Source organism: Dermacentor albipictus, chromosome 1, assembly GCF_038994185.2.
Source record: "Dermacentor albipictus isolate Rhodes 1998 colony chromosome 1, USDA_Dalb.pri_finalv2, whole genome shotgun sequence".
NCBI lineage: Eukaryota > Metazoa > Arthropoda > Arachnida > Ixodida > Ixodidae > Dermacentor > Dermacentor albipictus.
In genome coordinates this window covers 273,380,680-273,407,033 of record NC_091821.1, presented here as the reverse complement: position 1 = coordinate 273,407,033, position 26,354 = coordinate 273,380,680, and the positions used below count along the sequence as shown (strand labels likewise).

At 48.9% G+C, this 26,354-nt stretch overlaps 1 protein-coding gene across 2 annotated transcripts; it reads right to left on the bottom strand.

Annotated features, from left to right (window-relative positions):
* Positions 1-25,665, bottom strand: LOC135908767 (neuropeptide F receptor-like). 2 transcript variants are annotated; one of them, XM_065440603.1, is made up of 3 exons: positions 25,443-25,665; positions 2,290-2,615; positions 1-2,256 (listed from the first exon to the last, which is right to left on the bottom strand). In XM_065440603.1, the coding sequence occupies exons 1-3, from the start codon at positions 25,476-25,478 to the stop codon at positions 1,404-1,406; spliced, it is 1,215 nt and encodes a 404-aa protein (XP_065296675.1). In that variant the 5' UTR covers positions 25,479-25,665; the 3' UTR covers positions 1-1,403. The 2 variants fall into 2 exon arrangements, with proteins under 2 accessions (XP_065296675.1, XP_065296674.1); XM_065440602.1 differs by having other exon boundaries at positions 1-2,615.
* Positions 25,666-26,354: the final 689 nt, after the last annotated feature.

Sequence of the window (26,354 nt, the reverse complement as noted above, 5' to 3'; positions counted from 1 at the left end):
TGGCATAGCAGAATAATAAGCTGAATTTCCGTCAAAGGTGCACAAATTCAGTCAAAAATTGAGGAAGGGTGCAACAGAGAATTTATTTCACACATGGCGTACTTAATTTGTTCTTGTTTAAACAAGAAAGCGCTCACAAATGGTTCGTCGTCAACCCATTTAAGTACCAAGAACAGATACGAATCGAACTGAACACATTAGCTGGGGCTGTGTGTCGGAATGTCGGAAAGATGCGCCTGTCTGGTTGATTTTCCTTCATAAAGTAACCAAGGCGAATGCGCTGGAAGCCCTGTGCTGTTATTGTCAAAAAGAAAAGAGAAAAAAATGCTTAACGCTCCGCCCTAATGAATACGATTAATGTATTGCGATATGTACCATTTCCTATATTTTTTTTCTTTATTAGCATCGCAACTTTGTCGCTCCGTTACAATATCGAAGTACTTTACAGGACGTTACCATGTTATCAACTGCCTTCATACTCCAGGTGCAAGCCTCTACAACAATGATACCCAGGCCCTTTATTTCCCAAGACACTTTGATACCAGCTACGCAATTTTATTGTGCTGTTCCTACTGTCTTGTAATTATTTACTCATAGATGGAAAATAGTTTTGGAGTTAGAGAACAGTTTGTCTTTCTTTGAAATTGCAGCGGTACAGGAGGCGTTATCATACCCGGCGTACAGTTAACTTAAAGAGAGAGAAGGGAAGAAGTGGCACTTACAAAGAGCATTAACACTTACGACGCCGTTGAGCTGGAGCAATGATGTCTACTCCCCAAAAATGAAGTACCAAAAAACAGTCTGAGCATATTATTAAAAATGACCAACTCCACCTTATGTCTACCTGAAAGGCGGAATTTTGTAAAAACAAAGAAAGGCGATGCTCCAACGCGCCACGTTAAAACCAAGTGTCGCTGTTATGTGTGACCTTCCATCTGGCACCCACAAGATGCTAATTAGCAGTCATGGCTGCCACGGGACCGGTCCCAAAGTATACTTTTCCCGAGAGAGCACCTTTGGCTTCCGAAATGTTTCCTGGCTGTAGCACATTCAGCATCATGTACAATCACTCACCACGGCGATTTGCAAGTACGGCCATAACCATTGAGTGGGTGGCTGAACGTGCAGGATACACGACGGAAACACGACGGCATAGCCTAAAGTGTGGCGTTGCTACTGAATTGAGGGGCGTAGTTGAGACGATAACGCACCGACACAGCTCACTTGATAGCATCGAGTGTGCTTTGACAAGTCCAAGCGCACACAACCTTTACAGCTAGCCATACCACAATCTTCAAGGCGGTCTCGAGACTTGGTTTTTGTAAATTTTTTGTACGAGAAAGCGACCGACGGCGGGGTCCGTGTTTGCCACAGCACCCGCGGGCGCGAAATAGGTCCAGCGTTTACGGCTGGCTCAGGACGACGAGCGTCTCGTACTGGTCTCCGGCCGGTCGCGGCGGAGCGGCTTCCACGCAGGTGTCCTGGGTGTGCGGCCGCGGTTGGCGGCGAAACAGCACGAGCGCCTGTCCCGTAAGCGGTCGGCTCTCGGACGGCGGCCCAGTTGTGGACGCACGTCGGGTGCGCAGCCGCGGGCAGCACGTGGACAGGATGCGCCGGAACTCGCGTCGGAAGTTGTCGTTGAGCCATCCATAGAGCAGCGGGTTCGAACAGGCCGAGCTCATGCCGGCCATGTGGCAACAGGCGAAGTAGACACGGTACAGGCGAGAGTCTTCCGTGAGGCTGGGCGTCGAGTCTGCGACCAGGTTGAGGATGTGCAGGGGCAGCCAGCTGGCCGCGAAGATGGCGGCGATGGCCACCAGGAGCACGTTGGTGCGCTGCATGCGCCGCTTGTCGTGCTGCTGGCGCGGCTCGCTCTGGTTCAACGGGCCCGCCTTGGCAACGAGCCGCACCCGGAGGCGGCGGCAGATACTCGCGTAGGCCACGGTCACGGTGGTGATGGGCAGGAAGTACTGGAACACGATTGAGAAGATGGAGTAGTAGAAGCGGCCCTCCTCGATAGGCCAGTGCTCGACGCAGTACTCGAGGTGCACCACTGTGCCCCGCGCGGGGTCCGGTAGCTCGATGTGGTGGAGCACACGGTACACGAACATGGGCACGGACAGCAGCAGCGCCAGCACCCAGATTAGTGGCATGCCGACCAGCGCCGAGAAGCACCAGTGCTGCTTGGTCGGGTAGACGATCACGAGGTAGCGGTCGATGGCGATGGCCGTGATGCTGAGCGTCGAAACGAAGACGCTGGTGGCCTGCAAACCGGCCACCAGCTTGCACGTGGTGCCGCCCAGGGGCCAGAACTTGAGTGCGATCTCCACCAGCGAGAAGGGCATGGTGAACAGGCAGAGCAGCAGGTCGGCGGCCGCCAGGTTCACAATCAGCAAGTTGCGCGCCGTGCGCATCTTTGGGCGCCGCGCCACTGCCAGGCAGACCAGCCCATTGCCCGTGGCGCCGGTGAGGATGAGCAGCGTATACGCGGCCAGCAGAGCGGCTAGCGTGTCGCTGTCGATGGCCCTGCGGTCGAGGAAGGAGAGCAGGCGGCTCTCCAGCTGCCGGTGCAGCTCCTCGGTGTAGTTGCCGCTCTTGTTTTGTGACAGAACAGCCTGCGCGTGAACAGAGGCAACTGGTGTAGTGGATTGTGCAGAAATGTATGGCACTTGGCAACGGCGATGCTGAACAATTGATATTTGGCGTTATTTCAAAGCTGCACGCTGTTACGTCACGCCGTTACCTTACGCTGTACAAAAATGAGACACGCTCTACAAAACCACACAATCCAGGCGTTTAGGATCCGTGTTTGTTAGCTTCCTAAACATGTATTTCACAAAATAAAGTTAGGAAAATTTTAAGGAACTGCATAACGGCATATCGACGTCTACTATTATGCACATAGTACTGAGAAGGCAAGGACTGCATAGGCCGAAGGTTATTTCTTTAGAAAAGGTGCCCCGAAAACGCGTAACGATATGCCAAGGTAGAAGCACTCGTACAAGCGCAGAACATTCTTTTATTGAAGGAGGAACGTCGCAGCGTCTCGGTGCGAGTGGTCGCATGTTACCTCGGCTCCTGCATTCTTTCTCTTTGTGTCTGCCCGATGACCCCAAACGCCCAGATTTTCTGACTGATCTTATATGAGTGCTATAGGCACTTCTTGACGGTTTTTTTTTTTTGCAACTCCAACGTCCCTTACGCGAGCCGCAGCTCTTTTTAGGGCTCTCGGCTGGCCGTTTCGCTGCTATAGGCCTAACTCCGCCTGGCATGAGCGCAGGAACGGAGCGCGACGCCGCTGGCGTCGGCGGCGCGCGCAACTGGCGCGAGATCCACGATAGCCTCTCAAGACAGCGTCAACATCCTTCGCCTCCAGCAAACCCCGCAGTGTCTCGGAAGACGCAATCAATAGCAGCCTCTGCTGCTGCCGCGCGGTGATCATCAAATCAACCTAAGAGTTCGCGGGCGCCTCAACTGTGCTGCGATCCATCCATGCATCATCAGACAAATCATTCTCAAGGCTATGGGGCTCCTTATATCCGACCGCAGCAGTTCTGGCCTAATTCGTGTCAGCATCAACTATACCGTTCTAATCGGCACAGCAGACATGGATCGTGCCGATCTGTACCACAGCAGATGACATCGCTCCAACCCTCCGCAGATGCAATCCAACACTGACTATTGGCGGTGCACGACGCCTGGGCAATACTCAAACCATCCATATTCCGAGGCAAAATCATCCCTTTCTGCGTCAACTACGACGGCTGTGCACTTCGGTGCCGCCCATTCAGGCAGAAGGTAGACGCCTGTATCTGATGCCGCGAGACTGGTCATCGCCAGGACGTAAGCACCAATGCCACCTACACAGTCTGTGCGGAATGAAAGATGCACCTATGGACTACAAATCTGACCCCATTTGTGTTGTTTGCAACGGAAACTATCAAACCGGCTCCTCGCTGTGCAAGCAAAGGTTTAAGCCGCACCCTACACATCACAGGCACAAACAAGCACTTCACCCACCAACCAAACTCCCAGTCTCGACCACACTCACGACTCAAGTCAGCGAAGAACTCGCAGCAAATGCAAGGACCACGGGCCTCGCTCCGCAACCCAAGATGTCGCCTGGCCAGCCCTTTCACCGAGCCTTCCTCTCGCCATCTCTTCGCGCAACCCACCCCAGGTAAGCTGGGCTAAGGTAGCCTCTTCCAGCTACTCCTCAAATGAGACTGCTAATACTGAATCCCTCCTACTTAAAGAAAATTCAATTCTAAAAGCCGAAATTAAAATACTTAAACTAGAACGCCAATCTCGTCATCACTCCACCTCAACGACTCAAACCCCTCCCTATAATTCCATCCATTCAATACAACATCCATCAGCCCTACCTGAACCCTCTTCACATCGTCTCATGGACACTAGCTTCTCCACTGAACGTGAACCGCTTCACCTCCCCCCAGCAAACGTAAAACTCCGAGCACTCCGCGATCAGAGGAGGCCCTAGACGAGACAATCTTAAATTATAACGACAGGCTAACCGCTTTGGAGACTAAATTCGATAATATACTCACCGCAGTTGAAAAAATCAATACAGATTACACAGCTATGAATGAAAAAGTCGACAAATTTATTGACTTTGTATAAGCACATATCCAACAAACTACAATTTTGATAGCTGGAGTCATCGCGAATCATTCTAACGTAGCTGCACCTTCCGCATCCGCTTCTCTACGAGATCTGCGAAAGGCTTTTCTGAGATAATCCCTGGACTGATTTTAATGAAATTTGTTGCATATGGGAGAGAAAGGTAAAGTCTAGTGACTCCTGGAAGCGGAATTTTTATTTGGGCCTGAATTTTGTTAAAAGAATTTTCAAATATTCGAAAGTTTGAAAAAAAAATAGACGCACGAAGTTTACAAATTAATAGCACTGCATCAGGAACAGATATTGCGGTTCTGTAAGCGGCATCCATTATATCGTTCAAAGCGGACAAATTCAATTTGTCAATTTATATCTTACGTGAATTCGTTAAGTTGTGTGGAAGGGTGCTGCATAAGCTGTATTTCCATATTACTGAATTTTTTAGATTCATGTGTAATATATCAATTTTGTCCGCTTTAGATGTACTGCTAGATGCACTGCACGGAATTGTGATATCATTTTTTATTGCCGAAAGGCAGAGCTGTAAATTTGATAGTTTCGTTTCCTGAAAATTCGCGATTTGTGCCATTTTTTAATAAAAAACTGACGGCCTAAATAGAAAATTCGGACAGAACAGTCACAAAATTTAAGTTTTTCTTTTGAATGTAACAAACCTTGTCAAATTTGGCGCAGTGGCTGCCGAGAAAAACGAATTCTCCGTTTACATGTATTTAGATAGGAGCACCCGAGCTAAAGTTTCCTCTTAACGATAGCCGATTACCCGACTCTCTCTGAGTTTCAAGTGTGGTAGTTGAACTGCATGCAGGGCGTTCCGAAAAAAAATTTAATAAAGCACTCCTCCACCAGTTTCTAGCCCCCTCTTCTAATTTCGCAGCTTCCATTGGGCTTCAGGAAACTCACGGACCAATCAGCTTCCCAGATTATAATGTCTATCAGACCAATAAAGCCTCCCGGCCTGACACGGCAAGTCTTACGCACAAAACACTTCACCGCCAATCACTCCTAATTCGACAGCGTCGATATAGAGCATGATTTACTACAATTTATTCCTCGCAAAAATAACGCGCCTTGTCTTTACATTCTCAATATCTATAGTCGTCCACAATACACACATCACCGCTTTGACTCCCTCTTTGCAGAAGCCATTGCCGCTGCCACCCACCATCCCCTCTTAATTCTTAGCGATTTCAACGCACCCAACCAGTTGTGGGGCCACTCTGTTACTACTGCCAAGGCGGGAGCCGTATGGATCCACATTTATTTATTTATTTATTTACTTATTTATTTATTTACATACACTGCAGCCTAATATAGGGCTATAGCAGGAGTGGGAACATTACACAATACTACAGATTATACATTATACATTAAAAACACACTCATACGCAAAAAGATGAATGAGTACAAATAAGCGTTTTATATGTTGGCGAGGTGCTCACCAGTGGTAGCTAATAAATCTTTTAGTAATAGTCAACGAATGTTACCGGGTATAGAATTCCAAAGCTCTATTGTACGTGAAAAAAAAAAACAGTTTGAATGTGTTTGTACGACCAAAAATAGGTCTTGTGTTCAAGGCGTGGGAGCCACGGGTACAACTTGCGTTAGTAAATGGGATGACCACAGGTTCACATTACATAAGGACTTCGATGCACCAACCAGGCTAGACAACAGCGTAGCCAAAAACACCTCTCCCGATCTTACCCTTACAAACAGAATTCAACACGTCACGTGGCACAACTCACAAGTTAACCTAGGTAGCGACTACCTACACCAGCGCCACCACGCTAAATTTCAAACACAAACCCTTTGCACCTAAACGCCTGAGCCTTACCACTTGGGACAAATTTTGAGAGGTCCGCCAGATATCAGCTCCCACAAACATCAAAGAGATCTCAGAATGAGCTCAGCAACTTCACTCAGACGCCCAGACGCACACTGCCACTCTGCCCCCCGAAACCACTACGGTTGATGCCAAGCTTCTACATATCTGGGAAGCCAAGCCATCTCTTCTCAAACGGTGGAAGAGGCGACGGCACAACCGAAGGCCAAAATTCAGGACTCAGAATTGCAAAATGAGACCTCCAAATCCAAGAGTACGCCACACAACTGGCGTGCCAGCAGTGGGACCAGGTATGGGAAACATGCATGGCAACCTCGACAACAAGCGCACATGGCAACTCTTGCGACACTTATTAGACCCTACCACGTTGCGCACACACTACAACCACAGCATAAACAAACTGTTAACTGCACACAAAAACAATCTCAATGGACTCTTCGATGACGCCCGCCATAAAAACCTACCTCCCACTCAGCACTATAACATTCCAAAGTACACTGACGAACCCAACGAGCTACTAAGCGCCGCTATCACGGAAGCAAAGGTTCGCCATGCCCTAGCCAGCGTGCGTACAATGTAAGCACCAGGCCCCGACTTTATTAACTGCAAACTACTCCGAAATCTAGACGACAACTCCGTCACAGCCATCACGGCGTGCGTCAATCACTGCTTTGACACTGGCACCCTCCGTAGTTCGTGGAAAGATGCCAGGGTAATTTTCATCCAAAAGCGAAACAGACCATTGAGCACTTCTAATCTCAGGCCTATGTCATTAACCTCTTGTCTCGGTAAAACACTTGAACATGTCATCTTCAACCGACTCAGTAAATACATGGAACACAGCAATCTTTATCCATCAGAAATAGGGGGTTTTCGAAAATCTCTCTTGCCAAAATATCATGCTTCGAATGAAGCATGACATTGTTACACCCAATAAAAGTCTAGATACGCAAGCAATTCTGAGTCTGGACCTCCACGACGTCTTCAATAACGTTTCGCACTTCTCCATCCTTTGAGAGCTTAATTTCATTGGTGTTGGCGGAAAGACCTATGACTGCATGAGTAGATTCTCAGCCAACCGCACCACAACCGTACGTATAGGCACAGAGCAATCCCCCTCGTACGCTTTTGGCAGCTAAGGCACGGCCCAAGACTCAGTGCTCTCCCCCTTTTTTAATCTCTCTATTATGCCGATGGCGCGATCATTGCGACCTATTCCTGATCTCAAGTTCTCGCTCTACGCCGACGACATCACGCTTTGGACGACTGGCAGCTACGATGGAGAGATTCAAGACACTGCAGGCCGCAGCCAACACGGTCGTGGCTTATGCATGGGCTATGAATCTCACATGCTCCCCTAAAATATCCGAGCTACTTCTCCTGCCATCCCACAGCGAGGCCGAAAAACACAACTAATATGCAGGTCAACCTAAACCACATCCCTCTTACTAGAGTGGACATACTCCGGGTGCTTGGTTTACATATTCAAAGCAACCGACTCTACCTATATACCGTAAATACACTCCACACCACAGTTGATCACACCCTGCGCCTTCTAAGGTGCTTCTCCAATAAACATGGCGGACTAAAGGAGGCCGAACTGCTCCACTTGGTCTAGGCATTCGTTATCAGTAAGATTAAATTCACAACACCCTGTCTACATTTCTTTAAATCACAATCAGATCAGCTTGACACTTCTATATGCAAGATATATAAATTCGCTCTGAGGGTCCCCATACGGACTTCCACTGTAAGGTTCATGCTTAGTGGCGCCTTCAATACACTTAAAGAACTCACAAAAACCAATTTCACATCCCAGTATAGCAGACTTTCTAACACCGCAACAGATCGACACATTTTACAAACACTTTCTATCACTCCGGCACGCATCATCAAGCCTAAATATAGCATTCCAAATCACATACGCGAGAACCTCTACATCCCCCCACTCCCCAAAAACATGCACCCTGTGCACCACACACGGCACAGGAGGCAGCGAGCAAAGGCTCTCCAGAAACATTTTTCCTCCTCAAAAGATGTGCTCTATGTTGATGTCGCCGAACATGGGAACATAAATCAGTATGCAATATCAGTCATCAACACTCACGGCCAAGTCACTGCGGCCCCCTCCATTCGTGGCTGTTCCTCGGAGAACGCGGAGGAGGCGGCCGTAGCCCTGGCCCTCACAATCCCAAATTCATCAGCTATCGTTAGCGACTACAAAACAGCCATACATAACTTCGAAGCGAGCAGGGTCTCTAAGCCAGCCCTTTCTCTCCTTTTGACCTATCTTTTCCATCAAACTGTAGCATTAATCTGGACTCCCGCGCATGCAGGCCTTGCATGCAGGCTGTTACGAACTTGTACCGCTGCACCACGATTACGGCTTTGTGGTCCCGTAGCGCTCGTCACCCGTTTCGTGACAGAGCGTTGGTAGCGATGACTCCGAGCCTGGCGTCGATGAGAATAACAAAAGGGACTTTATACATTATATACAGGTTATCATACAGGACATGAACGGGTCGGCACTGGGGCCGAGAGCTCACACAAACGCGACTGTTCTCGCACGACGGCGTCCGGCGAAAACGCGTGACACATCTCACCCCAGTCGGGAGCGACCCTCTCTCCAGGTGGGGTCGGCAGATCCTGTTTTTCAGGCGGCGTGTCCCTGCTTTTATAATCCCCGAGGCCCATTGTCACTCAAACGGCCCAATACAAAGTCAGCACACGACGGTCGTCCGAGGGGTCCAACCAGCGACCGCGCTGGCCACTCGGTTCAAGGTTCGCGCGCGCGGTGACCTCCAGGCAAGGGAGGTGCGGCGCCGGGCCGTCGGGCACACGCGGGCACGTCAAAACAGGCTGCTCCGCCGAGGCTTCTCCCGCACGAAGGCGCAGCATCTTGACTTGTGAAGGGAGAATTATGGCGCTCGCAGGATAGATTCTGCATCGTGCAGATTCGGAATCCGGGCTTGTGGTAATGGCACAACAGCATCCCCGCCCTCAGATAAGGCGCCGGGAAGACGAGCTGCCTCCACGTGGCTCGGATGCCAGGCGCGCACGTTCGTCAGGCTCGTCCCAGTTCACGTCCAGTGTCGGGACGCCAGGTAACATCACGTGCCCAGGTCCGACTCGCCAGGACAGGAGCTCTGCTCACCACGTCGTCGCCAAGGCACCTTGACCAGCTCCGCTCGGGTCGTTCCTAAGACCTTGCTTCTCGCCACTGGTCCCGCTTGGTCGTTCTGCAGCTTGCAAAACCGACCGGCAAAAGGCAACACCCAACACGAACAAGTGCCCTCTGTCTCCCGTCAAACACAAGACAAAGCCATAATTCAAATCAACCTAATTAATCGCTATCCCCTTTTGCTCCCGCTGCAACAAGAGGCAGGTGTACGATCTAGCACACAAGGCTCAAACAATCAGTTTTCAAATCAACAACACACCAAACTAGAAACAATTATTAATCAGCAATAATAATTACAAATAGAATGGTCCCCTTGAAATCGCTTTGGACCGAAAACATACTTCTGAGGAAGCAAATGAGGTCATTCATTTTTCCCGGCGATATTTTCGCGGAATCCGAAGCTGCTTATCTTTGCGACCCTGCTTATCCGTGTAGCGGCGGTACAATAAGCCAGATTCCTTGCCAAATGAATCCCCCTTTTTTTCCACTCCCCGTTTGACGCTCTTCCTCAGATCGGCTAATGAACAATCTTCCTGTTGCTCGCGAATCAGACTTTTTCTTTCAACTGCAGCCTGCTCCTGCCGGCTGGCGGAAACCGGAGCGAGTGCGGAGCCCGCGTCGCCTAATTGCGGCGTCGAGTCTATATCGCGGCTAGCACTGCACGCGTCACTCCCACTCACTTCCAGGACCCGCTCATCTAGGCCAGCCTCCGAGCTCTGCCTCTCCCGTGACTGCTCGCCACTCAAGTTACCATGATCGGTCCGTGTGCCGCACCGCCTTTCGCTCACCGACGCTAAGTCAAGTTCCCTCGACAGCGGGCGCGCTTTGGATCGCGTGGGGGCCATGTACGCCACGTCGGCAAAGAATGATTTGCCCTGATCCCTCAGCAGCTGCTCCGAGCTATTTGAGAAGAGGTAGGAAAATTGCTCCGGGAGGGCGGCTGACACAGCGGCTTCGGTGTTAAGTTTCCCAAATTCTCCTTCAATGCTAACCGTTGCGATCGGTAAACAGACACTCTCCTTCTCGGCCACTTGCCGTATCCTAACGCACTCTCCCGTAAAATCACTCGAGGAGACGAAGGACGGGTGAACAACGTCCATAGTTGCTGCAGAGTCCCGCAGTGCTCGGCACTTCTTGCCGTTTACCTTAATTTCCTGCACATAGGGCTCCAATAGACGTATGTTCTTGTGAGTTTCCCGTATCGTTGCAAAAGCAATTCTCTCTGGGCAGCTTGCAGCGATGTGCCCTTGCTTTTTGCAATTGTAGCAGGTTAACGGTCTCCGTTTTTCAAAAGAACGCGTCATTTCGTTTCGCTGTTTCGGACCATCGTCATCATTCTGAGATGCATTCTGTCCATCCCTTACAGTTTCTTTGGGAAGGGACTCGTCGTCCTGAAACTCGCGACGCGTGATTTCCTTCCGTTCGTCGGGCTTCCCGTAAAACCCATCTCTTCTATCAGCTTTTTCTACGCGCACTGCCTTGCTGTGCAAGCTGCGGCGGGTGTAATACTCTTCCGCTAACTCTGCTGCCTTGTTTAGCTTAACCTCCTTTAGCCTATCTTGCAGCCAGAGCCGGACATCCTCATCAATGCAACGGTAGAACTGCTCCAACGCGATGCATTCGACAATTTTGTCGCGGTCGTCGTAAACCTCTTCGCCCTTCAGCCATTCCACCAGGTCGGCTTTTAGACGAAACGCGAAGTCAACATTCGACTCCTTACCCTTTTTTGCATACCGGAACCTCTGCCGGAAAGCTTCGGGCGACAATTTGTACTTCCGCAGTAGCGCTTCCTTCACATCACTGTAGCTCTCAAACGCCTCTTTCGATAAGCAAGTTATTACGTCTGATGCCTCCCCAGGAAGCAAGGCTAACAGATTCTGTGCCCAAAGGGATCGCTCAATGCTATTCCGTTCACACACGTGCTCAAATTTCACGAGGTATTTGGCCATATCCTCTCCGACGACAAAGGGTGGAAGTTGATCGCGTATTCTTGGAACGTTAGAAGTGAGACTAGGCGCTGGCGAGCTATTTCGGGTCTCCAACTCTTTCATTTTAAGCTCGTGCTCACGAATCTCTCTCCTTTCCTCCATGCAACGTTCCTTCTCCCTCTTTTCCTCCTGTTGCTGTTCTCTCCTTTCCTCCTCTTCGCGACGTTCCTGTTCTCTCCTTTCCTCCCTTTCCCGTCGTTCATTGATATCCGCCCAGGCCTCAGCGGCCTCCTCAGCCGTTACGTCCCCAGTCCTCATGACCTCAAGGATCGCATTCTTTCTTTTGGTTGAGCCCAACTCAATGCCCAACTCCTCACAAATTTCGAGAAGTTCCTTCACCTTGTACTTCTCCATCGTTCACACTGTCCTCCTGCTGTTTACCCTTTTTGAATATACCTGCCGTACGCTACTATAACACTACTAGTAAGACATATGCAAGTATTTCACACACTGCCCTGTTTACCCCCTCAACATCCCCTGGTTTTCAAAACACTCTTACTAGGCTTGAAACACCCAAGGTTATCACAATGCAACACCAAATCCTTCCTTAAGCTACTATACCCTGTGTCAAAGAAAGTCTGGTGTTTGAGGTAGACTTCAGGCACTCACCGCGCCGAGGTAGCTGATGCCGGTCAATCCCACCGCTGCCACCAGTGTTACGAACTCCAACCGGTGCCACCAGTGTTACGAACTTCCAACCGGTGCCACCAGTGTTACGACATCCCACCGCTGCCACCAGTGTTACGAACTTGTACCGCTGCACCACGATTACGGCTTTGTGGTCCCGTAGCGCTCGTCACCCGTTTCGTGACAGAGCGTTGGTAGCGATGACTCCGAGCCTGGCGTCGATGAGAATAACAAAAGGGACTTTATACATTATATACAGGTTATCATACAGGACATGAACGGGTCGGCACTGGGGCCGAGAGCTCACACAAACGCGACTGTTCTCGCACGACGGCGTCCGGCGAAAACGCGTGACACATCTCACCCCAGTCGGGAGCGACCCTCTCTCCAGGTGGGGTCGGCAGATCCTGTTTTTCAGGCGGCGTGTCCCTGCTTTTATAATCCCCGAGGCCCATTGTCACTCAAACGGCCCAATACAAAGTCAGCACACGACGGTCGTCCGAGGGGTCCAACCAGCGACCGCGCTGGCCACTCGGTTCAAGGTTCGCGCGCGCGGTGACCTCCAGGCAAGGGAGGTGCGGCGCCGGGCCGTCGGGCACACGCGGGCACGTCAAAACAGGCTGCTCCGCCGAGGCTTCTCCCGCACGAAGGCGCAGCATCTTGACTTGTGAAGGGAGAATTATGGCGCTCGCAGGATAGATTCTGCATCGTGCAGATTCGGAATCCGGGCTTGTGGTAATGGCACAACAAGGCGGCTCATGCCAGTGCCCAAGAATTTGCAGTCCGGGCGCAATCATCGGATGTGCCGGACCTCGCTACGCAGGAGGCGCCGTTTACAGCGCGAGAGCGGCTTATTACCTACCATGACATCTGCACACAATACCGATTAGACTGTTTAACCTTTCCGCCGCTCATGCGCAAATGCCCGCGCAAGTCTGAAGTTCTGTGGCGACAGCTGCAGACTCGCACCTTTCCCTCAACTCACCACCGCATTCATCTCTCCATTTACCTTTCTCCCTCTTGTAAATTCTGCGTCTCTCCCAGAGCAGACTTAAACCTCATCATGTGGTGGTGCCCTAAGCACCCCCTTCTCCCTTTTCCCAAACATTTAATATCTAGTGAGGAGCAGTGGGAGGCTGCCTTGCGCAGCTCGGGGGCCCGACGTTCAGGAGGCCATCCTGGAGTGGGCTGAGAAGATAAAGGAGACCTATTTCAAGTATTTTCTCCCCCCACCCTTTATCCCATTGCCTTTAAAGAGGGACAAATAACATTTTTCATTCTATTGAAGCTGGTTCTCGTTCACATATTATGGTGATACGCTAGGCTTTCGAGAAGGCTTTACAAGGGTCCAAAGTATTCAGCCACGCGTAACCAGGGGCCGAATTCGCAAAGTTTTTCCTTTGTAAGTGCTTTTTCCCATTGACCGCCTTCGCTAATAACTTGTCCAGCATCAGGATTGGCTGGAATTTTCTCTTACGAACAATTCTAGCGTAAGAGCTTGTTAATACGGGCCCAGATCCTTACGGGGCAGTGGAGGCGGGAAATTATGTTTTTATGTAAAGCCCAATAATATATTAAGAGATCACCGCCGAAGCACTCCGTATAGATGGTTAACCAGCGAAGCTGAAACGCGCGTCCACGGTGTTTAACACTGGGTTAATCCCGACGGTTCATTAAATGACGGCTTGATAGGCTGCCGGATCCTCGGTACGCAGTTGCTGCTTGCGCTCGACTGCACGAGCCTGTTCTTGTGCCCGAGCTGCAGCATCCGCACGGCGTAGACAAGCTCGTTCCTCGTTCTACTCGCGGCGTTGCTGATCGAAAGCTGCCTGCTACTCAGGAGTACGTATGACGCGTGGCCTACCCAATTCGGAGCCGGATAGGAACTTCTGCGAGCGTGCTTGGCTGCCACGGAGAGAAATGATGTCACTACTGGCGCAGCTAATCCAACACCACCTAGATAGCACAAGGCCTTTTCACTACGATCCATAAAATCTTATGGGGATGTTCCCGAGTAGGCAACAGTGATTTTGACGTCACCGCGGTCATCACGTCAGTCTTGTCAATGGAAATTTCGGACCAGGTAGCGTGACGTCTTGAATGGGAGTAAACAGGCCTTGTGCTATCTAGGTAGTGTTGGCTAATCGCGCGCCTCTCTTTCTCTCTTCTTCTTTCTTCGCGCATGCGCATGGGGTTGCGACAGAGGAGTTTTCGGCGTACAGGTGAGCGCCAGACGGACGGATGCACGAATCGGTTAGCCATATACAGCTTCGCTGTAAAAACAACAACAAATAAAGGAAAAAGAAGCTTGCCTATGTGGCTGTCGAACAGTATAGATAAAGCATGAAATGCCTTCTCTGCGAAATGAACTTTGATGTCGTATTGCCAAATCACTATATAATGTAGGTCTATGAAATTATTTATCGCATGACTTGACTGCGCAATTCCACCTAAGGTCTCTACGTGTGAAACTTTTGCCGCTAACTTTCGCTATTGATTATTGCGTGTTACGTCAGCACACAATGAGCTATGCCTGATAGAGCACCGTCCAGGTTCTCCAAGCGCGACTACAATCTATACGAACACTGAACCAAATTATGACGAGGTTAATTACGCTTCTTTATTAGTATACATACCGGGTGTTCAAAATTAAGATTTATGGTTTTCTTTAAATTAGGCACTAGGAGGCACGTGAAGACTACTTGTGCAAATAAGTTATGTGGCCAAAGAGACAGAAAGTGAGATGATAATTATCGCTGTCAGCAGCTCAATTACCTAAAATTGAATAATTAACTTTTTGTGGACTGCAGTAAGTGGGTATGTCTGTAGTGAAAAGTTAGAGGCAGTCGTGTTTCTACACGGTATCAGTTGGAACAATTCTTCCGGCGTGTCTGTGCTTCGAGATATCCGACTACAAATTTTAATTGTCGTTCGCATGATTACGCATGCAAGAAAGTGAGGATCGGCGCAAAGGTCCTCCTTGATGTGACGCGGCTGTTGCGCGCGGCTTTTAGTCTGGCAACAGGGCAGAGGCGTAGGCAAAGATGGTAACTGTTCCCCTTCCCCTCTCGGCTGGCGAAATCGAGATATATGACAGCGCGGTGTGCCGTGCAGTTGTTGCTCTTGATTTAGATAAAACTTGCAATACCTGAAAATCAGCAGTCACTTTATTTGCGTAGCCCAGGCAAGGACCATGCCCGCTCGTCTAGCCACCATTACGCACGCGCACGGCCCTCCGGTTTCTACGCTCGCGCCATTATCTCGGCATGACAGCTGCCGCCATCGTTGCAGGCTGCGCGGTCGCGTGTTACGATGGTCGTGGTTCCGGGTTCTTCGATTTTTTATTTCCTCAGCTGAGAGGGGAAGGGGAACAGTTATCTTTGCCAATACCTCCACCCCAGTGTCAGACTAAACGCAGCACGCAACAGCCGCGTCACATCAGGGAGGAGCTTTGCGTCGATCCTAACTCTCTTGGATGCGTAATCGTGCGAACGACAATTAAAATTTGGAGTCGAATATCTCGGAGCACAGACACGCTAGAAGAATTCTTCCGATTGATATTGTGTATAAACACGACTGTCTTTAACTTTGCAATACAAACATACCCACTTACTGCAGTCAACAAAAAGTTAATTATTCAAGTTTAGTTAATCGGGCTGCTGACAGCGATAAACATCATCTCACTTTGTGTCCCCCTGGTCACATAACTTATTTGCACAGGTGGTCTTCGCGTGCCTCCCAGTGCCTAATTAAAGAAAACCATAAAGCTCATCCTGAACACCCTGTATATCTATACAAATATGGTATATGGGTCATTCTACGCTAAACATTTGTCTCCTACGCCATGGTTGGCGCGGAGTGCCGATGATACGGGTTCTCGCAGAACTCGTAATCTGCGTAATCCGTAGTGCTTACAAAAGAACGAATCAATGCCATGCGCAATACTTCGTGTGTGATAACTGTCCGATTCTGATGACGATTAGAAGTAGTCATGGTTTACTTCGATAGCACAAATGTATTATCGTAAAAAGCAAATGGGGCGCATCAGCTTTCAAACAGCGTTAACGGATACTTTACAGCCATTTACCACGCATGAAAAAACAAGTGTCCATATTTGATGCATAAAGAGTGCAAAGGCAAGGCAAAAATTCAGTTGCGTCCGTACGTGTTCTGCAGTGAAGACAGATCAATAATGCCTACCGGTGAGATTGGTTGCGAACTGACATTTTTTTTCTACCCTCAAACAAAAGCTACGCGAATTAAAATTGCTATATCACAAGCTGAAAGGATCGATTTTCTGGAAGATACTTAGTTTGATTGTCTAACATTATTTTTAGCATGAGCTATCAGCGCTGGAAAAAATGGTAAAAAAATGTTGGCTGAAACATACATGATGTTTACCCAAAACCTCGCTAATGTTAGAGAGCTTTGTGTTTTAACAGCTGACCCACACATCGCCCGTCGGTGTAACGATTCACCGAGGCCACTACCTCAATGATATCGGAAGCACTCTTACTATTGCTGAAGGCTGCGTGCATTGGTTACTGACATTGTGAAACATGTCAATAGCACTAAAGAGGACGAGGCACAAAACACGAAGTGCGCATCGCCTGTCCTATGCATTTTGTATTTGGTTTTGAATCCTGTCATCATAATCATCATCATCATCATCATCATAATATTTTATGTCTCTACAGGACGGAGGCCCCTCGCAACCGTCTTCGATTGCCCCCGTATTTCGCCAGCCATCTGTATTCTATGCCGTCAAATTTCTTAACCTCCTCATATTGCCTAATCCTCTGCCGTCCACGGCTACGTTTCCTATCTTTTGGCACCCATTCTGTAGCTGAGCCTTTTTCGTGGATGCGGAGAATGCCTGCGTGATGCCCTTGAGCGAGGCACGCGTTCTGGTAAAGAGAGAGAAAAAAAAAACTGATAGAAAACAACTCATGCGGCTAAATTATCATAGCACATTACTGCGCTGTTTTCCGGCATCGACCTATTTACCATGCCAGCTGGCAATGATCGCAGCTCACGGAGTCAGTGAGTGCATCAAAAAAAAAATTAAATTCTGTGGTTTTGCGCATCAAAACCACAATCTCATAATAAGTTATGCTGTAGTGGGGAGAAAGGGAGGGGCCTCCGGATAAATTTTGACCACATGGGGTTCTTTATCGTGCACCTAATGTACGGTACACGGGCGTTTTTGCATTTCGCCCCCATCGAAATGCGGTTGCCGCGGCCGGGATTCAGTCCCGCCACCTCGCGCTTAGCAGCGCATTGCCAAAGCCACTGAGCAACCACGGCGGGTGAGCATAAGAAAGGATTTTGTGGTACCATTCTCACGAATTCACGTGCCATTGTTTTCTAACAAATTGGCGAGGGCGCGTGCTCGCACGGAAAATGCTGCTGCTATCTGTTCTACACTCACTACATGATTTTTTGCCCCACTTGTCGCTCCTGATCTCGACTAGAATATCACCTACACCAGTTTACATCTTACTCCTTATCGACTCAGAACACAATTACAATTTTCCGTTCCATTGCTCTTGTGCGGTCCTTGGTTTCTTCTCAAGATTATTTGAAATAAAATGAACTTCATCACTATTACAAAAACAAAAGCACAATATTCCGTGGCTTTAAGATTAAGGTCACCAAAAATGGCGACTTGATTAGTCCGAATGGCCAATGTTAATGAAGGACGCAGTAGGCGCTTCTTCTGGGGAACACAACCTGGCCGTATATCTGCTTTTTTGGTTTTTTCACCGCTGTTGTGGGGTCCGCCTCCCTAAATCTCGCGGTGATGAATGTGCAACGTCCCGAGGCCCCGTCCAGCTCCGGTTCATCAGCGGGAATTCCCGCTGATGAACGATTAATTCCTCGAGACAATTAATCGTCTCGAGGAAGCGAGGAAATACATCTCGCGAGAGCGAGGGCACTGAGCTGTATTCCGCATCAGCTGACGAGTCATCGTAAGACGGTTTTTGAACCTGTCTTGCACCGCAAAGCCAAGCGAAGGATCGTCAATGCATCTTCGGAGTGAAGTTCGTTCACTGTAAAAAATGCGCCTCGGCGATGGCCCCATATCATCCTGTTTGTGCCACAGATTTCGACTGGCAAACTTCGCGTCTTCAACAGGCAAGCACTGTCCTTGTTTCTTGAGAACACTGTTCCAAATGAGATTAAGGACGTGAGGCTAAACGAACGGAACATTTTAGCCATCGACGTGATAACCTCCAGTGCGCTGAGCCCTCTGCAGCATGTAACGCAACTGGGCAACGTAAGCTTTCGATCCATCGTCCCAGCGGATGGTACCACCATTGCAGGAGTAATTTCTGACATTGACATTGAGATCTCCAATGCAGACCTTCTAGTGCTCATAAAACCAGCGAGTGAAAACAGTGTTATTGTGCGCGCCAGCCGTCTTGGTAAGGAACGTTGTGTGAAATTAACATTCAAGGGTGACTGCCCTCCCTCTCACGTGAAGGTTGGCCACTTCCGTTACCCGGTTCGACCGTTTGTTCCACGACCGCTGCAATGCTAGAACTGCCAGAGCATCGGCCATGTGAAGGGCGTTTGCACAAATTCTGCCATGTGTCCCTGATGCGCCGAACCTCACTCAGAACAAAACTGTAGTGCGACTATTTTGAAGTGCTTTAACTGTGAAGGCGCTCACAGTGCTTCTTCCAAAGACTGCTCGAAGATTAGGAAAAACAATTCTGTGCTTAAACCCACAAGGAGGCCCACAAGGAGGCCGCTGAAACTGTGCGACGTAGACGACGTCGCTGTAGACAATCCTCACGTAGGAGTGCGACTGGTTAAAAAAATGCGTTACCTATTCAAGTAACGACGTCACCTGCAGTTCCCAGCGCAGCAAACACTGACGCTGGACGGCAAAAAACCCCAAAACGTCCATCTTCAAATGAACGGCCATCGCTTCCAAGAAGACGGCCTATAGAAGAGCAACAATAGTTAGCACATCCAGTACAGCAAGCTGTCACATCGAATGAGGTGCGACATGCAGATCAGCAAGTGGTATCGCTACTGCGATCCTTAATGAATGCCATTCGCGTGTTGCTGAACAACATGCACACAATGTCAGCCAGAAGTGCGCTGCAAGTACTGGACACACTAAGTCCGGTGCTGGCAGCCCTTGAGTAAACCCTGGCTCACCAGCAACTATCTTTTCGGGAGGAGGTCCGAAAATCAGCAATTTTCCAGTGGAATGCCTGGGGACTCCGATTGCGCATCGCTAATTTCCGATGGTTCGTGTACGACAACAAGTTTACCATCACCATCTGCGAGCCGAACTTATCGAACTCAATTCATAGCTGGCATAGCTGGCAGAATCCAGCTATAAATCATTGATGTCGCCAACTATTGGCGAAAACAGCAAGGTTATGGTGTTTATTCGCCGTGACCTCACATTCTTCAGCCTGTACCTCCTCATGACGATAACCAATACGCGTGCTTAACAGTCACGAAGAAAAAAAAAACTTACTGTTACCGTTGTGGGTGCCTACCTATCAACATCAAGTGGATTTGATTACAAAAGATTACGAGACATTCTGTCAACATCTCCTGCTCCATGAATTATCATCGGGGACTTCAACGCTCATCATACACTCTGGGGAAGTACGAAAATCAACGCGAAAGGCATAGACTTGTCCTCTTTCGCCTCCGACAGCGAATGCTGGGTATTAAATGACGGCAGTCCTTCATTTCTTCGCCGCTCCACATACAGCAGCTGTCTTGACTTGGCCTTCGTCTCACGAAGTCTCGTCAGGCGTACTGGATGGTTTACGGACATTGAAACGTACGGGAGTGACCATATTCCCGCGTATGTGAAGATCAGATGACTAGCTCTTCCAACTCAAATGGTACAATACAAAGAGTGGACTTTCCCAAATTGCAGTCTGTTATGGAAGACGTCTGTCAGGGTAATTTACTACATGATTTGGAAGACACAATCAAGAGCACAGTCGAAGAAAATACGCGTGCTCTAATGTGCTCTTCGACATTCACTGAATTTGATATAGAATTAGAGCGACTTCGAGCAATCCGCCGACGTGCGCGCCGAACGTAGATACCGACGCACGAAGTAAATGGGCGATCTACGGACCGCCAGACGCCTATAAAAGAAGATCCAGCGCCAGTTAGATAAGCTGGAGTCACAACGTTGGACTGCTCTCGATGAAACGCTAGGCCCTCGTAAGCCCCTATCGCACTTATGGAGGACGGTGCGCGGGCTTATAGGACACCACCCGTAAAGCGGTCTCCATTCAAGACTCTGACCCTCTTCCAACAACGACGAGATTGATGTCGCAGAAGGCTTCTGTGCCAGATTACCCGGGCAACTCACAGCTTCCAACAACTTATCACAATCCATCAGTTTCCAGCCACCACGTGAACCACGCATGGATCTACCATTTTCCATCCATGAACTCAAGGCGGCGCTAGCTTTGTGCAGCCGTACGTCTTCACCGGGGCCTGACGGAATTTCTTACAGAACTCTGTGTCATCTGGCTGAGCGGGCGAGGAGTGTTCTGTTTGAAATGTATGAAGAATCCTGGCTAACTGGCACATTTCCCTCAAGCTGGAAGACTAGTCGCGTAGTTCCGCTACTGAAGCCTCGCAAGTCTCCGTTGGAGCTTTCACCGTATTGCCCGATTGCATTGACGAGCTGTGTGGGCAAAGTCATGAACAAGCTGATATTCGGACGCCTGGAGTGGTACTTGGAATACCACAACGTCCACCCAGATGCCATGGCAGGCTTCCAACGTGGTCGCTCTTCGATAGATAACGTAGTCGACCTGGCTACCTACGTTCAGCACCAAAAAGGATGCAAACCTCTCTGCGCTTCTTTGTTCCTTGACGTCAAAGGGGCGTACGACAACGTTACACATGAAGCCACCCTCGCCGCTCTCGAAGAGGTAAACATCGGAGGTCGGATGTTTAGATGGATGCACAGCTATCTCTGTATGCGATCCTTCTTTGTGAGCAGCGAGGACGGCTACACTCCTACACATTACGTCTACTGTGGCGTACCCCAGGGTGGCGTACTGAGTCCTACGTTGTTTAACCTCACGCTGATTGGTCTCCTTGATCACCTTTCAAACTTAGTTAAATTATGAATATACGCGGACGATATATGCGCTTGGGCGTCCGGAGTAACACGTTCACAGCTGCGCGCAAGGCTCTAAAAAGCTGCCACTCAGACTACACTCTACCCCCGCAATCAAGGCCTGGAGATTTCATCGGATAAATGTGCACTTGTGGCATTTACGCGTAAGCCCATGACGCACTACAGTGTATTAATCAATGAACTGATGATACCATTTGTACGGTCTTGGAAATATTTGAGTATCATAATTGACAGAGATATCTCATGGAGCCCCGACGTATTGTACATGAAGAAACGGTTGGCAGGCATCGGTAACCTTCTCAAGTTTGTCGCTGGAAAGGCCTGGGGAATGTGCACAAGCGCTATGCTGCAGCTATATAGGGTACTTTTTCTCGGCTTAATGCGGTATAGCTTGCCAGTATTGACTAAGGCAAGTAAGACAAGCCTACGTACTATTCAAAACGTTCAGGCTGAAGTGCTCAGGATTTGTATAGGTCTTTCTCGAAGTGCGTCAACGGCGGCAACTATTGCAATCGCCAGAGACCACCTCATCAAGACCCATATCGCAGTTGAAGCACTAATAGTGCAGGTGAGACACCTTGCCCGCACCCCTTGCCACCATCTAGCCTCTCTACCTGCGGAGAAACCACGTGCCTCGTTCTGCCGAACGGTATACGTACATCGTGAGGCTATATCATTTTGTTTCACACTTGCCGCGAGACCTTCGACTCTTCCTTGGTGCTTCATTGAACAAATGATCAACCTGACAATACCTGGTGTCCGGAAGAAAGCAAGTATGTCGTCACCGGCTCTTAAACAGCTTATCGTACTCCTCTTAAATGAGAACTACCGGTATTACACTCACATATACACTGACGGCTCCGTCCTGCCGAAGAGCTCTACCGGAGCTGTCGTCATTCCAGCAAAAGCCACAACTATCAAGTTGAAAACATCTCACTTGACAACGTCGACGGCAGCAGAACTTGCAGTGCTTCGAGCAGCACTACACTTTATCAATGACAAACTAAGACACAAATGGTCGATTTTCTGCGACTAGAAGACGTCACTACAGTGTTTACTGTAAGCCTTACGGTGCGGTCCGCATGAACAGTTGGTATTTGAAATCACAGACGCCATACACCACCTGACTGAGAAAGGACATTAAATAATTTTTGAATAGCTACCAAGTCACTGTGATATCATCGTCAATGAACGTGCCGATCAAGCTGCTCGTTCAGCTCATGCAGAAGACAACTGCCTATCGATCCCACTGCCTAGGACAGATGCTGCAAGGATGCTCCGCCAACTTGCACGCCAATGCACTATATCAGAGTGGAATGAACCATATTTTTTGCACGCTCGTTTATACACCCTGAATCCAACCTTAAGCCTCCGAATTCCACCAAGACTCCTCAGGGACCCGTGCTCTCGCCGTTTCTATTTAACCTAGCTATGAGGTCTATTACTGGGACGCTGGCACAAATACCGGATCTCCAATATTCTTTATATGCAGACGAAATTGCCCTATGGATTAGGGGGGGCTCGGATGGCTATATTCAAGATACCTTACAAGAGGCTGCAGATGCAGTGGCTACAAGAGCCGGGTTCATGAACCTCGAGTGCGCGCCCGCCACATATGAGCTGTTGCTTTTATCCGCAAATAAGCGCAATACGCCCAACATTCAGAATAACATTAACGGGTTGCAAGATACCTTAGGAGACATAATCCGTGTACTTGGCATGCACATTCCATCTAACCGACTCAATACGTACACACGTCAAACGGTTACTGCCAGCGTAGGCCACACCACACAGCTTATACGAAGGGTGTGCAATAAGCACGGAGGTCTCCGCGGGGCAGAATTGCTAAGAGTGGTACTGGCATTTTCCGTCAGTAAAATCACATTCTCCCTTCCTTATGTCCACTTAACTAAGGCCGAGGAAGATAAAGTTAACTCACTTATACGCAGAATGTACAAATTTGCCCTTGGAGTGCCAAGTAGAGCCTCCACTGAGGGACTTTTGGCTACAGGTACCTTGAATACATTTAGCCAGCTCGCAGAAGCCCACCTGACAGCTCAATACCAGCGCTTATCGAACACCCACACTGGTAGGCACATCTTAAACTCCGTAAGTATTAGTCCAGTACCCATGGCCAATGAGAAATTCAAGATTCCCCACCCGATGCATGATCACTTTCATATCCCTCCTCTCCCTAAGATTATGCACCCTGTTCATCACGAACATAGAAGGCAACAACGAGCTAAAGCCCCGCAGAAAAAGTTATTTAACTACAGAGACGTGTTTTATGTCGATGTCGCAGAGTATCTGTGCGGACACAAATTCGCCATATCAGTCGTTGACTCCACTGGCACTGTTGCGACGGGAGTATACAATATAGCCTCTTCTTTGGAGGAGGCAGCGGCGGCACTCGCCGCAACAATACCCAATTACTCTTTCATATGCAGTAAATGACTCAAAAACTGCCATAGACAACTTCGGAGGCCTAATCGGCAATGAAGCGGCCCACCTAAGTGTTCGAGCTTTCACGAACCGAGCGCAGGCTAGACTACGGGACGGTTCAGACGCCAGTAATTTCGCTCCATCATTCACCTCCCAAAGACAGATTACATACATACTACGACGTTTGCAGGAATTACCGCCTAGGTCGCCTAACCCTCCCACCTTTCATGATTCGGTCGTCACGCATAGACGAGGTACTATGGCGTAAACTACGGACTCGCACATTTCTGTTTCCTGCCTTACGTCACAAAATTCACCCGGAAATATACCCTACCTCCCCCTGCAAGTTTTGTCCTGCTAGCAGAGTGGACCTTAACCACATTATGTGGCAATGCAAGAACCACTCCCCTCCCCCTAACCTTTGTAGTGTTTTAAGTAGTAGGGAGCTGTGGGAGGCTGCCATGCGGAGCTACAACCCCGAACTTCAGGAAGCTATCCTGAGGTGGGCTCAGGTGGTAGAGGAGGTCTACCGCCAGTAGGATAACCTCCCTCGCCTTATTCTCGCAACCCCTTTCCCTTTAAGATGGGATAAATAAAGCTGTCTCTCTCTCTCTCTCTCTTCCCGAAGAGACGCAACCCTTTTGTGTAGGCTATGGTTGGGCGTCGCGTTTACCAATGCCTGCGCGTTCCGCATAGGGATAGACGACACCGCAGCATGTGGCGATTGCGGCGACGCAGAAACTACTCGTCATGTTCTTTACCAGTGCCCGCAGTAGAGTGTGCAGACTCAATCGCTTTCCGGCGTACTGAAACACTTGGACGGCCAGAATTTGTCGGAAGGAAGAATTCTGAAATATCGACACGACTTAACACTGCATCAGAAGACCGTGCAAGCGCTACTGCGCTTCTTGAGGTCGACCGGCCTGTGTGAACGCCTGTGATTGAAACGCCTTTTCTGTTACCTGTTTCCTTTTCTTTTTCTTATTTTCTTCTTCTTTTTCCGTTCTTTTTTCGCCTTCTCTCGCTCTTTGTCGTCTTTACAACCCCTATAACCCCCACCCTAGCGCAGGGTAGCAAACAGGATACTCGCCTCTTGTTAACCTCCCGGCCTTTCCTGTCCCTCTCTCTTTATGCCTTGCGGCAAATCCTTCCAATTAAAATAAGAGGAGAGAGACGAGAGATAACAGGGACAAAAGCATATAAGTCAGACCTCTAAAGGTCATTACAAACAAAACATACCATATTACCATAAATTTCTGTCACACTATACGGGTTTCTTGTGACTACTTAGCGTATATATGTAGATGGACTCCTGAGTAGCAACTGCATTAAAATGGCCCACTGAGCTCCAATGAGACACTATTGGCTTGAACAGGAACTAACCACCCTACTGCTGTAATTGGTCGCTATTTCTCTTATGAAACTAAGTCTCCGTTGTATTAAGAAAGAAATAGCAGTAACGCAGGAAGAATAAAACGTTTTGAGAGAGTTGAGTGAAGTGCTAGACGTCCGAATAAACACAGTTTAATAGTCATGCGCGGTATATGTTTAAAAACTTACCATTAGGTCGTTGGTACTCATGCGGTGGCCCTCCATGGTACCTGTGCCCTCTCCGAGCTCACCCAACGCTCTCCAGCTTTTCCCGAGAACCAACGGGTCGTCCTGGTGGTCTGGAGATCTCTCTAAGCCAAGAGATGCGGAGCTCTACACAGCGCCACAGCAGAATCTGCGTTGAAGTGCAGTGTTTGCTTGTAGCATGCAGCCGCATTTAGTCAGTAAGAAATTGGTCTGCAAAATCGATAAAAAAATGAGCCCATAAATTACAATTTGAGCACGTTCATTTTAAAGTCCTGAGTAAACCGGAACTCATCATTGTTGAGCGTCAGTGCTTCGGTTTACTCAGGACTGTGGGATGCCTGTGGAATCTTTTTTAGAACTTTTGTTGTTTTACATAGGGAATACCGTTGTAAAATGGGGTAGTTCTATATATGTACAAAAATCGGGAGTTTGTATTGGTTCTAAAGTTGCGCCTGTTTTGAGTGACATTTATCTAAGTCGCGTTAATAGAAAACTACAGAACAATCTTAAGGAATTGGCGGTGCATGCGTTTAGATACGAAGACGACTATCTGGTGTTTTATTCTCGCGATAACTACACCAAGAAAGCTACGGATATTTTAAAGGTTTTTAGGGAATGTGGTGGGGGCCTAGGTTTCACGCTAGAGATTATCCAGGGCAACAAATTACAATTTCTAGATCTGTGCTTAACTTTCCAGGATGAGCATGTCTGTTGGCATTATTCGCCTAGGGCCAAGAAGCCACTGCTAGAATTTTCTTCTTGCCATTCTAAACTTGTTAAACAGGGGATAGCTTATTCAACTCTTAGGTCTGCCATTACTAAATCATGTCCGCACAATATGCAACAAAGTTTTTGACTACAGATAGAAAGGCTTGGAAAGGCTAGCTATCCCGT

Coding starts and splice junctions, on each gene's coding strand:
- LOC135908767 (XM_065440602.1), bottom strand. CDS start 25,478: ATGGAGGGCCACCGCATGAGTACCAACGACCTAATG. Junction 2,616..25,442: donor TGAGTACCAACGACCTAATG/GTAAGTTTTTAA, acceptor GTTCACGCGCAG/GCTGTTCTGTCACAAAACAA.